Source organism: Lagenorhynchus albirostris, chromosome 7, assembly GCF_949774975.1.
Source record: "Lagenorhynchus albirostris chromosome 7, mLagAlb1.1, whole genome shotgun sequence".
NCBI lineage: Eukaryota > Metazoa > Chordata > Mammalia > Artiodactyla > Delphinidae > Lagenorhynchus > Lagenorhynchus albirostris.
This window is the reverse complement of record NC_083101.1, coordinates 5,318,362-5,331,794: the sequence shown is the minus strand read 5'-3', so window position 1 is coordinate 5,331,794 and position 13,433 is coordinate 5,318,362. Positions and strand designations below refer to the sequence as shown.

Below are 13,433 nucleotides of genomic sequence, written 5' to 3'. Positions count from 1 at the left end.
ATGGGGATGCTAGACCCAATGAGACAATGTTTGTAAAATGTTTAGCACAACACCTCGCCTGTAGTAAGCCCTGTAGGTGGCAGCCACTACTCAAGATTCAAAAAGTGTTTATTGAGCACCTAGTAAGAATCATGTGCTCAAAATGTAACTCTACATGAGCCTGCTTCTTCTGGGTAGATTTCTCTGTTCTGCTTTTAAATTACCAGGAGAAGGACTTCCCTGGTGGTTCAATGGGTAAGACTCCATGCTCCCCACGGAGGGGGCCCAGGTTTGATCCTGAGGGAACTAGATCCCGAATGCTGCAACTAAAAGATCCCACACGCTGCAACTGAAGATCCCGAGTGCGGCAACTAAGACCCGGCGCAGCCAAATAAATAAATAAATATTAAAAAAAAAAATTACCAGGAGAGAAACATGCTTAGGGAGATAATTTCCAAATTGTGGTCTACAGACCCCTGGGGGGTCCTCTCAGGGAACTGCAAGGGTCAAAACCATTTTCGTAATAATACTAAAACATCATTTGCCTTTTTCACTGTGTAGACACTTGTACGGTTGGTGGGTAGAACTGCTGGCCCCTTAGCATGAATCAAAGCAGTGGCTCTAAATGGTACTATTAGCCATTGCGTTCTTTTTTTTTTTTTTTTTGTGGTATGCGGGCCTCTCACTGTTGTGGCCTCTCCAGCCACTCCGCGGCATGTGGGATCTTCCCGGACCGGGGCACAAACCCGTGTCCCCTGCATCAGCAGGCGGACTCTCAACCACTGCACCACCAGGGAAGCCCCAGCCATTGCATTCTTCATTGCCATGCTCTTGCAGGAAAAAAGGAAGGCCAGTTCTACTTTAGAATGTCCCTGATGAAGCAGTAAAAATGATTTTATTAAAGCTTAACCCTTGAGGACATACCTTTTTAGTATCTTGTCCGACAAAATGGGAAGTACCCAAAAGGCACTTTTCTGAGGTGTACCAAGGTACGATGGTTGTCTCCAAGAAAAGGACTTGTCTGACTCAGTTGCCCGCTGAACTAGCTGCTTTTCTCCGGGACCACCATTTTTAGCTGAAAGACAAACTATGGCTATTCAGACTGAGGTATAGATCTGCCATCCACTTGACTGCCCCTCAACCTGGCAGCGTTGTCATCATTGGGGCACCTAAACCCACATGGGGACCCAGGAGCCTCCTCAGATGCCACAGGATGAAGGGTCGCTGGCTCCACAAACCCCACTTCCCCTTGGACCCAGACAAGTGAGCATTTTAGAAATAGAAGGAACTCCCTGGTGGTCCCGTGGTTAGGACGCCATGCTCTCACTGCTGAGGGCCTGGGTTCAGTCCCTGGTTGGGGAACTAAAATTCCATAAGCTGCAGCGCGGCCAAAAAAAAAAAAAAAAAAAAAACAGAAAATGTATATCTCCCTTAAAACCTAAATATCACCAGGAAGGTTGGAAATCTAAATGATAACGCGCGTGAACAAATGACGGTAACATAACTGACCAGGATACCAGCAAAAGTGCCATTTCAATGAGATTATTTTTATTGTGGTAAAACACACATAACATAAAATTGGCCATTTGAACTACTTTAAAGTGTGCAATTTCGTGACATTTAGTACACTTGCCATGTGGTACAACCATCCCCTCTAGTTCCAGAACTGTTTCATCATCCCAGAAGGAAATCCCACAGCCATTAAGCGGTCAGTCCCCCTCCCCCTCCCCCCAGCCCCTGGCAAACACTAATCTGCTTCCTGTCTCTATGGCTTTGCCTGTTTGGGGTATTTCGTATAAATGGAATTATATAATGTATGGCCTTTTGTATATGGCTTCTTTCTCTTAGTGTAAAGTTTTCAGGGTTCATCCATGTTATAGCACGTAACAGAACTTCTTTCCTCTTTTTTTATTTTTTAAAGTTTTTTTAAAATTAATTAATTAATTTATTTATCTTTGGCTGCGTTGGGCCTTCGTTGCTGCGCGCGCGCTTGCTCTAGTTGCGGCGAGCGGGGTCTACTCTTCGTTGCAGCATGCAGGCTTCTCACTGAGGTGGCTTCTCTTGTTGCGGAGCATGGGCTCTAGGAGCGCGGCTTCATTAGTTGTGGCAGGCGGGCTCAATAGCTGTGACTCGTGGGCCGTAGATCACAGGCTCAGTAGTTGTAGCTCATGGGCTTAGTTGCTCTGCGGCATGTGGGATCTTCCCGGACCAGGGCTCGAACCCGTGTCCCCTGCATTGGCAGGTGGATTCTTAACCACTGTGCCACAAGGAAAGTCCTAGTACTTCTTTCCTTTTAATGGTTAAATAATATTTCAGTATGAATCTACCACATTTTGTTTATCCCCTCATCGGTTGGCAGACATCTGGGTTCTTTCTATCTTTTGGCTATTGTGAATAATGCTGCTATGAACATTCCTGTATACGTTTTTGTTTGAACCTCTGTTTTCTACTCCTTTAGGTATACACCTAGGAGTGGAATTGCTGGGTCATGTGATAATTCTATGTTTAACTTTTTGAGGAACCACCATACTGTTTCACATAGCAGGCACACCAGTTTACATTCCCACCAGCAACGTATGAGGGTTCCAGTATCTCTCCATCCTCACCAACACTTGTTATTTGCCATATAGCCATACTAGTGGGTGTGAAGTTGTATCTCACTGTGGTTTTGACTTACGTTTCCCTGATGGCCAATGACGTTGAGCATCTTTTCATCTGCTTATTGGTCATTTGCTTATCTTTGGAGAAATGTCTATTCAAGTCCTTTATCCACTTTTTCATGGGGTTGTTTGTCTTTTTGTTAGTGAGTTGTGTTCTTTAGATATTCTGGATGTAGATATATAGTTTGCAAATATTTTTTTCCCATTTTGGGTTTTCTTCTCCCTTTCATGATAGAAAGTTATATTTGAAATCTATTATTTTTCCAGTACCTACATTTCTGGGATCCCGACACAGAGGGCAAGACCTGATTCCTAAATTCTCCTGCCAGTGCCCTTCCTTTATTCTACCTTTATCCTCACCTCCCCATCACGTGTCATATCCCTCAGTTGGTATGGCTTCCCGGGGGGCTCCATGTTGAGGAAGATTCTGACATGGTTCCTTGGGAAGGAGGTCCACAATTTGGGAACTCTGCCATTGGTACAGAAGGGGAGCAGGTGGGATGCCTTTCCGGTACTCGCCATCCCATCCTTTATTTAGGACCCTCCTTAGTGAGCTTCTTCTTTCCTTTCGCTTCCCAAGCCATATCCCCCAATTTTTCACTGCCTTTTCTCAGCCGAAGTTGCCAAGTTTTGTTTTCATGAAACAATATAATCAGGCAACTTTGAACTCTCATGAGTTATTTGACAATGTTAAAAAAATGCTGGGGGTTTTAGGTGTGATTATGATATCATGGTTTTGTGATTTTGTTTTGTTTTGTTTTGTTTTGTTTGCGGTACACGGGCCTCTCACTGTTGTGGCCTCTCCCGTTGCGGAGCACAGGCTCCGGACGCGCAGGCTCAGCGGCCATGGCTCACGGGCCCAGCTGCTCCGCGGCATGTGGGATCTTCCCGGACCGGGGCATGAACCTGCGTCCCCTGCATTGACAGGTGGACTCTCAACCACTGCGCCACCAGGGAAGCCCCTGATTTGAAAGATCTTTACCTTTCTAGAGATATACACTGACATAATAATATTCCTTCTACTTTTATATACATTGGAAATTTTCAATACAAAATAAAATAATACAGAAAAACAAGCACACCGAGTGCTGAGCAGAAGGAATGGAATGAGGTGCCCAACATCTTCTGCTGTGTAAGGTGGTGATTTCTTTTACTTGCCCGAAGTTGCCAAGTTTTAAGTCTTATCCTCACACTTCTTTTATTCCCCAGTCTTGGCTCTCTCCTTTTCCTGGGTCTTTCTCCTTAGAGGAAAATGGAGGGCACATTCCTAAGACTCAGGTGTGATGTGACGAGAAATTGCCGGCGTTCCCTGTCCTGAACTCCCTTTGGCATGAGCCCCGCAGAGGAGACCTTGCTTTTAAGCCCACCTGTGTCAGGTGCTGAGACCCAGATGCTGTCCACCTTGATGTGAGTGCCAAGGTCTGTGCTGGGCCCCCTGCTGCCTGTTCAGATCCAAGTGTCATATTTTTACCTCAAGGCTCCCATTCCTACTGGAATGCACATTCCCTGGGATGTGGCCACTTTTCTGATGGCCAGCAGCCAGCCCGTGGTCCCCTCCCAGTGCCCAGATGCTCCCATCTCCAGGCCTTTGTTCAAGCTGGTCCCTCCATCTGGAATGTCCTTCCCCAGTCTCCTCTGATGAAACTCCAGTCTTCCTTCAAAGCCTGGTGTCAAAAGCACCTGCCCCAAGAAGGCTCCCCCAGCCTCCCCAGCTGGAACCGATTTCTCCCCGGAATAGGATTCTTTTTTCCCTCCAGTTAAGATGACTACATTTTCTGAACTGTAATTGGGACTCACACTCTCTGTCATTAGTACAATTGCCTTTTGGAGAACAGGTGCAGAGAGTATGAGAGCAGGCCCATCCAGGAATCCTGGCACATACGATCGCTGCACAAATTGTAGGCCTCACATTCCTAGATTGTACTGCAGTTCTGGGCCAGGAGGATGCACTAGACCAGCTCAGAGCCAGGCTCCAACGATTCAGATCCAGCTCGGGCCCATGCCTATGTAATAGGAAAGAAACTTCGTATTCTATTACAGGTTGATCACTAAAGGGATGTTGCCTATAAGCTTAAATTATACATCATGGCCCATCTCTGGGAACCCTGCCTCCCAGGTAATGAGCATTAAGCTAAAATATCTTTATTTAGCTCACAGGAAACATCCTGATCAGGCCCACCTGAGAATGACTGCAGGAAGGAAGAAATTAACACAACCCTCCTGGAGGCTGACCTGAACCAGGAAATATTGACTTTACTCCTTCCCCTTTCGGTATAAAAGAAGCCTGAATTCTAAGTCAGGCAAGATGGTTCTTTGGGACACGAGTCCACCGTCTTCTCGGTCTGCTGGCTTTCTTGATAAAGTCGCTATTTCTTGGCCCAACAACTCATGTCTTGATTTATCGTCCTGTCTTGCCACAAGCAGTAGGAGCTTGGACTTGGTAACACCTGGAGGTAGTGAGAGCTTGATGAATCAGTTTTTATTATTGTTGGGTTTTTTTTTTTGAAAACCCCTTAACTTGAGAGTTTCTTGAACAGAGGGATGATTTATTTATTTTTAATTAATTAATTAATTAGGCTGCATGGGGTCTTAGTTGTGGCACCGAGATCTTCGTTGCAGCTTGTGGGCTCTCTAGTTGTGGCATGTGGGCTCTAGAGTGCACGTGCTTAGTTGCCCTGCGGCATGTGTGATTTTAGTTCCCTGACCAGAGATCGAACCTGCATCCCCTGCATTGGAAGGCGGATTTTTAACCACTGGACCACTAGGGATGTCCCAGATGATTTATTTCTCATCTTGCCATTTCTCAGCACTCTGACTGGTCTTGCCATACTAGATCTCAGTAAATATTTTTTGCAGTCAGATGGAATGTCTTCGTTAGACAGAATGAGTGGAGGTTTGGATGAGACATGGGATGGGGAAGCACAGAAGGTCCTGAGAACCAGAAAGATTATCTACAAATAATCTGCCATCAGTCTTCCCCTCTCTGTACACATATGCTGCTCCCTCCATTGGCAGTGGGGGTGGGGGAGTTCTGAGGTAGCCCTGTGACTCACTTTGACTGACAGAATGCACTCCTAAGAGGCCTGTCAGCTTCCACGTACACTCCTTTGGAAGCCAGTTGCCATGCTATAAGGAAACCCAGACTGTTCTGCTGGAGAGAGAGGCCACAAGGAGAATCCTGGAGCACGAGACACCTCATGGTGGAAGAGACAGTGCGGCAGCATGAGTGACCCCTGTCAATACAAGGTGGAAGAGAAGACCCTTCCAAAACACCACCAAGTGGTGAGAAATTACAATTTGTTGTTTCAAGCCACTAAGTTTTGGGGCTGTTCGTTACACAGCAAGTGATCACTGACAAGGGAAGCTCCAATGTGTCTGAGATGAAAAAGGAATAACAGTAAGAACCAACATGTGCTGAATGCCCACTAGATGCCAGCTTGTGCCACAGCCAGTGTACGTCATCTCATTCAACTTCTCACAACAGACCTCTTCCCCAATTTTCAGAGGCTCAACAAATCAGAGGCACTTGTCTAAAGACACACAGTAAATGAGGATAGAGACAGAATCTAACTCAGGTCCGTCTGACTCCAACTCCCGCACTTTTTTTAAACCATGGTTCCATGCTGGGGGCAAGTCCAGGGGAAAGGCATAGACCCAGTGCCTGATTCTGGCTTTAGCTTGGACACCCACTGAGGAGGTGAGCTGAGGTGAGCTGGCTGGGCCTCTGTGCTTGCTGGAGCCTGTGGGTGGTGTGCATGGCCATGCTGTGGACAAGATGCAGGCTCTGAGTGGCTGAAGGGCGGCTTGGCCTTGAAGCTAGATGGGGCCCCCAGGAGAGGCTGCGGGGGCTGCCCCCAGGCTCTGGGCTGGACCAGCGCTTTTAAGGCTGGCTCCTTATTTGTGGTCAGTGTCTAGTGGTCCTCCGCTTCTCTCCCCTTCAGTTGGACACTGATTTGCCAGAGCTTTCTGAGGTCTGGATGGCCAGAGAGGCTCTCCTATCCATCTGACAGCCAGGCGGTGGTGGGTGAAGATCCGGTAGCCTCAACCGATTGATCTGTAAAATGGGGTTGATGATAGACCCTAACTCACAAAATCATGGTGAAGAGCCTGGGATATACAGAAAGTGGGTGCAGCCACAACAAACCCTCAACAAATGTGCGTTCTCCTTCCTACTCAGCTCTGTCACCAGCTCCCTGTGGGAACTCAGGCAGATCACTGAATCTGTGTTTTCATTTCCTTACCTGAAAGTGCTCAATAAAAGGGGAGTATTCTTGATGGAGGGATGAAAGAAACCCAGCAAAATCTTAGACTCTCCAGGCAGTGGATTGATGAGGGAAAGCTTTTCTGGCTTTCTTTTGAGGCCGGGACTGGACAGAGCACTAGCAGAGGTCAAATTCTTTCTCTGAGAGTCTCAAGATTCTCTCTCCCTTCATTTTTTTTCTTGTTTCATTCAATCATCTTTCATTAAGCACCTACGAAGTGTCACAGATTGTGGTCCAGGTGCTGGGGAATTAAAAAATGAATAATTCATTGAGTCTATTTGGTCCTAGTCTTGTAGGGGACACAGATATGTATAAAAATGACGACCATCGGCAAGACTGGGGCTGTGATCGAGGGAATGTCGGAGTGTCCAGTGGGGGCTAGAGAAGAAAAAAGCAGAGAAAGAGAAAGAAAGAGAGAGAGAAGGGAGGGAGCATAAAGGGAGGCAAATTTCCAAAGGAGTGAAAGGAAAAATAAGACCTGAATCTGACCAATGACAGGGCTTCCCATATTCCACGTGAAATTAATGCAAAGGAGATCCATATCTAGCCATAACATGGTTTTAAAAAAGAAAATCATGAATAAAGAAATATATTTAAAAGTATTTTTTTAAATTAATTAATTTATTTTTGGCTGCATTGGGTCTTCGTTGCTGCACGCGGGCTTTCTCTAGTTGTGGCGAGCGGGGGCTACTCTTCGTTGCGGTGCGTGGGCTTCTCATTGCGGTGGCTTCTCTTGTTGCGGAGCACGGGCTCTAGGCGCACGGGCTTCAGTAGTTGCAGCTCGCAGGCTCAGTAGTTTCACCTCGCGGGCTCTAGAGCGCAGGCTTAGTAGTTGTGGCACACGGGCTTAGTTGTTCCACGGCATGTGGGAATCTTCCTGGACCAGGGCTCAAACCCTTGTCCCCTGCATTGGCAGGAGGATTCTTAACCACTGTGCCACAAACAGGGAAGTCCCAAGAAATATATTTATAAGTATTATGCAAAAATATTAAATTTCAATGTAGCAAAAAACAGTGATCACATTTTGGGACAAATAAAATTATGTATTCAAGAAATCTGTAATTTGCTGTGAGAGGTAGATGAAATTCTCCCTTGGGCTCAGTTTGGGGGCCCAAAGAGATTTCTCCACTCACGGGCAGAGCTGCAAGTTTCCTGATATATAAAAGCAGCAGAAGAAAAAAAGAGCCTAAACTGAACAAACTCTTGCCCATTGGTTCATGCCAGCTCTCCCCAGCTTTGCCCTGCTCGGTGCACTCATTCCATACCTCCTTTCAGTGTTCCAACCCTGGGTAGTGCTGTTTACTTTTTAATAACTTTAATGAAATGAAACCATCTCCTTGAATGTCCCTCTCTACATCGCAGGCAGTCTCTTGGAGCTAAATGACCCCAAGGTCCAGCCTTGGTCCAGCCTTCATGCTCTGCTCTCTTCCTCCTCTTTCCTGTCTCTGTCCTCTCTGGGTCCTGAGTTCTGGGAGAGCTTAGACGGGCACCTTCACAGTCCTAGAGAAATCCCAGGTGCCAGCCCCGGTTGACGGCATCAGATCACAGACAACAGCCCCCCTACCTGCCCCAGCATCTTAGCCTTGTTTTCCCCAGGAAAGGCTCAAACGTCAGAGTAGCACTGCTGGGTTCAAATCCTTGCTCCACCACCTATGCCATTAGTGACCTCGATTTCCTTAACCCTAAAGTGGGAACAATAATAACTGTCTCCCAAGCATTGAATTATCTCTTGTAAAGTGCCTAGCAGCCTGCCCAGCTGGGAAAAGTGCTCAATAAACAGTACCCATCATCGTGGCTGTTGTCACCCCAGAGAAGTGCAGAATGAGAATGATTTCCTGAATCCGTGACAAAACTTGGGGTTTGTGGTACAAGTGAAGCACCCGCTGCCATTTAAATCCCACGGACTTAGCAGCCTTTGCTGTCCCCAGAGGGCGTCACTCCCCTTCTCGATCTGCCACCAGAGCAGAACACTTGTCCACTTGACTTTCTCTCTGCTTGCCATCTGTAATATTTCCTCACCTGTCTTTCAGAGCACTCAAAGCCCTCCAAACTTTTCATCTTTTTTTTGGTTCTCTCTCACCAGATAATAAAAAGAGGTAACCTGGTTCTTAAAGAGTTCCAGAGTCCCTTACCTCCCAGCCAACAAGGTCAAGGGCCAGACACTCATTCCTCCATTCAACAATACTCAAATATTAAAAAAAATTATTCATTTTTATTTATTTATTTATTGGGCTGCGTAGGGTCTTAGTTGCGGCATGCGGGATCTTCTCTAGTTGCCCCACTGCATGTGGGCTCTTAGCTCCCAGACCAGGGATGGAATCCGCGTCCCCTGCATTAGAAGGTAGATTCTTAACCACTGAACCACCAGGGAAGTCCCCAACTACATTCAAACATTTATTGAGCGCCTACTGTGTGCCAGGCACCTTGCTCAGTGCTAACCATAACCTTAACCGTAGTCCTACTCAGGCTGAAATGGGTTAACTTTCCTCCCAGGTCTGACTGTGTGGCCTCAGGCAAGTTACTTAACCTCTCAGAGTCTCCATTCCTCACCTGTGAACTGGAACAATAATATCTGCCACCGAGCTGGGATTAAATGAGACCAACCACTCCCCTGCGGCTGGCGTTCACCGTTGGTGTTTACGGTGTATATGGACAATTGCCAGAAATGATTTGGATTCCAGGCTCCAGATACGTTTCTTTTTGTCTTTGCTTTTTCAAATCGTTTGTTTTCCTAATTGCCAAAGCATCTAGAATTAAAAAGTGAGTATCCCCCTCAGCCCTCGCGACCTCACACCGCAGAGGTAACCAAGAGCAGAGCGCATTCTCCCTGACCTTTTGTCTTGCATTCACACAAATACACAAACACTCAAGGGAATTGGTTTATTATGTTTCATCTTACGAAAATGGAATAAAGTATCTAGACTGTGCAACAACCTTGCTTTTGAAGTAACAATGTATTATTACTTCAGTTTCCTTTCCGTGCTTACATCAAATACGTATTTTAACAAGATCCGGGCTCACGGTCTGGCAGCAGGCGCTGCGGTTCTGCAAGGGGAGGGGGCGGAGATCCGGGCTCTCACCCCTCCCTTCCCAACCCTCCCTGCGTCAGGGCCTCACCCGCCCCGGCCCCCTCCAGCCTAGCCCCCCTTCTTCCGGACCTCTCTGCCCGCCTCTCGCCCCAACCCCCTTCACTGGGCCTCTTCCCCTTCCCCGCCCCCCCCACCCCACGGATCCCTCCCCCTTCTCTCCGCGGGCCCCTTCTAGGGCCCCCACCCCGGGTCCTCTTCCCAGGCCCCTTTTCCCGGCTCCGTCCCCTGGGCCCTCCAGTCCCTCCTCCGGGCCCCTCCCGCGAGCCCCTCCCCCTCCCAGGTCCCCCGTCTCTCATACCCCTCCCCCTCCCGGGACCCCAGCCTCCTCACGGGCCCGGGGGCGGGGCGGGCGTCGCGGAACCCGGGAGGCGCGGCAGGGGGCGCTGCGCTGGCCGAGGCGCGGCTGCGGGCGGCGGCGGCGGCGCCAGGAGGAGGCGGGGGCGGTGGCAGGCGGGGGGCGGGGAGCCGAGCGCGAGAGGGAGACGAGCGGCTAGACATAGGCTCCGAGGCTCCAGCGAGCGAGCGACGAGCGAGCCCGGGAGGGAGGGAGCGAGCTAGCAGCCGCGCCGCCGCCTCGCAATCCGCCGCCATCCCGCCGCCTCCGCGCCCGACCGCCGCCCGACCGCCATCGCCCGGCCCAGTCGCGCCCGCGGAATCAGACCAGGTGGGCCTGGGGCGCGGGGCGGCGCGGGGCCGGGGCGGCGGCGGCGGCGGCGGGCGCGGCGCTAAGATGGAGGCGGCGCGGCCCGGCCGGCTTTGTCTCGGCGGCGGCTGACTGACAGCGGCGCCCGGGCCCGGCCGACCTTTGTCCGCGAGCACCGGGCTCGGCCCGCCCCGCGCCGCCGCCGTTGGCCCGCGGGGCCGGGCCGGGGGCGGCCGGGGGGCGGCGGGCGGCCAGCTCGCCATTGTTGTGGCGGCGCCGCGCGGCTTGGGCTCGGCTGACTGCGGGGTCGGGCCGCTCCCCCCGCCGGGCCCGCAGCCCCCGCACCCCGGGGCCGGGCCTGGGCGCAGCGCGGCTGGGTGCCTCCGGGGGAGGGGCCGTCGGGGCGGACAGGTCCCCGGAGCCCCCGGAGTCGCCTTTCCACCCCTCATTCCGGCGGCCGCGAATGCCTCGGCGGTCGGGGGCGTCGGGGCTGGTTTCCTGCCGCCCGGCCCCATCTTGCTTCCTAGCGAGAGCGGCTCCGGGTTGCAGAGCCGGGGTCGCGGCGACTCTCGGGGCCGGCGGTCGGGGGTGGAGTCGCCTAGCCTTTTCGGGTCCCCCCGGGTGTCCCCGAAGTTGATGGTCAGGGGTGGCTGGCCTGTGTGCCAGGGACAGGGGGTTAACAGCCGCCCAGACGGCCGCGGTTTGAGTGCGGGAAGAAGAGGATTATTTTCAAAACACTTAATGCTCTGTTGCTGAAAATGTTTAATAATAAACAGGATGTCGCTGCTCAGGGCCTGCCAGATGGGTTTTTTTTCCTCCATTCCTTTCTTTTTTTTTCCCTACCTCTGCCTTCTAAGTAAAACCTAGCACTGTTGAAATCGCGGGTCTCTGAAGAGTGTATTTGCCTACATAAAATTGGAAGGCGTTTTTTTCCTTTTCTTTTCTCCCTCTTTCTAAATATCGTGGGAGGTCCGAGCCCACCTTAGGCAAGCCGAGGAGGTGTTTTTCAGGGGAATGGTTCGCTTGAAGGAAGTGGGAGAAGGGCTGGGGGAGGCTCTCCGGAGTGTGTCATTTGCTAAATGGCTGCCCGGGAGAAACCTTTAGAAGGCTTTGGTTTACAGGATTGTTAAATTGCCCCTGAGATTTTTTTTTTTTCCTTTAAGGTTTGGTATGCATTTTAAGTGCTTTGTATATTATAATCTACTTTGGTTTTTGTAATCATCCGTTTGAAGTCTTAGCGTGGTTTCTCCAAATACAATTGCAGCCATCTAGCCCGGTGTGCGCAGTGCTGTGGTGGAAGGAGGGACTGGGGAGGCCCAGGCTTTGGGGTGCAAATCCTGCTTCTGTCGGAGAGCTCTGGAATTCTCGGAGCCTTCATTGGCATACGTAGGGACATTGCATCCTCCCCCTGAAGATGGTTGAAGGACCTAGAAGAAGGCCTGCCACACAGTTGGTGCTTAATAGTTGCTTCTCCTGTGGCTGTTTGTATGCCTGCCATCAAGTCCTAGGGTGGAAGTTAGCCACTTGTGGTGTCACCCGTTGTGCTGAGCCGTCAGGTGGATGCCACAGGTGCTGGGCTAAGGCATGGCCAGGGGAAGACTTCAGGGCACAGAACATCACTGGGTTCCTGCTTATTACGTGCTGGGCCTCTGTGGGGAGACAAGGATGGGAAAGAGCAGTATTTGGAGCCCTCAAGGACTACATAGACCTGGGCTGTGTGGTGGTAGGTCTCTGTCCTTGGATCTGAGGTGCCTGCCTCTTCTGAGGCTGTTCCTGCAGCTCGGGTTAAGGCACAGCAGAACAGTACAAGATACTAGATGATAAGGACAACAAGCAGAGGCCCAGGGAGTCTCTGCCTCTTGAGGATAACTGTTTTCCTTTGGGAATGGCAGAAAATCATTTGCTTGTTTGGGCAAGTGTGTCTCTTGGAGCCTGGATTCTGGTCCTCATTGGGTTATCGTACACAAGTTTCAGTCTCAGCTCCTGCATCTGTAAAATGGGAATAATTAAGTCTTGCCTTGGGTATCTGTTGGGTCCCTTGGGAGCCTCACATACTATTTGCAGCAAAGCACTTCCGTCCACTGGAGGATGATGAAAATGTGTTTTCGGTTACCTAGTTTTCTGGTTTTTTTCTCCTAGTTCCTGATCTTTTTCTCCTGTTACCTTGGTTGGTCGAACCACCTAACATTCTATCCGCAGCTAACGTTTTGATTTTGCCTGGAAGCACCAGAATGGCCTAGAAGAGCTAGGCTACTCAGCCAGTTCTGGGGTGTGTGCTGTTTATGGGAGACCATAGGAAGGACTGAGGCTAACACTCAGGGAGACTGACCCCAGCCTTGGTCACGGGTGAGGACTGAGGCCCAGGTTACCTCTGGGCCAAACCTGTAGCTTGTTTGTAAAGGGCCTTGGAGACAACTCTGCTTGGACACACGGTGGTTCTGCAGTTTAGTGGGAAATTTGTTTTGGTTCATTTTGGCATTCCCGCAGACATCTTGGTTGTGTTGTGTTGTGTCGTGTTGTGTTTTTTAAACCTCCTTGGAGCCTCCTGGCTGTGTGACTGCGACATTCTAGCGGGTCAGGTCATTCTTTTCCTGCTTCCTGCCTCTTGGCCCATTCTTTATATGTGATTTCAGTCTGGCTCTGCACTGTTGGTTAGCTGGTTGGTTAGGGGAGGTGATGAATTAGCTCCATCTCCCACAAGCCTTTTTGATTACCTGTGAATTTCAGTTACCACTGGCTCCCTAATGCTGCTTGCATGGTGGAGGGGCCTGTCATGCCCTGCAACATTCTGGGTCCTCTC

At 50.2% G+C, this 13,433-nt stretch overlaps 1 protein-coding gene across 2 annotated transcripts in view; it reads left to right on the top strand.

Moving 5' to 3' along the window:
• PLPP7 (phospholipid phosphatase 7 (inactive)) overlaps positions 1 to 13,433 on the top strand; it is a 94,757-nt gene that overhangs the window by 55,858 nt on the left and 25,466 nt on the right. Inside the window, exon 3 of one of the 2 annotated variants that reach the window (XM_060154039.1) lies at positions 4,790 to 4,999. The exons of the other annotated variant lie outside the window; for it this stretch is intronic. Coding sequence (XP_060010022.1) covers positions 4,790 to 4,808 — 19 coding nt within the window. The 3' untranslated portion in view covers positions 4,809 to 4,999. Of the gene's footprint in view, positions 1 to 4,789; positions 5,000 to 13,433 lie in introns of those variants that run through there. 2 annotated transcript variants of the gene reach the window in all.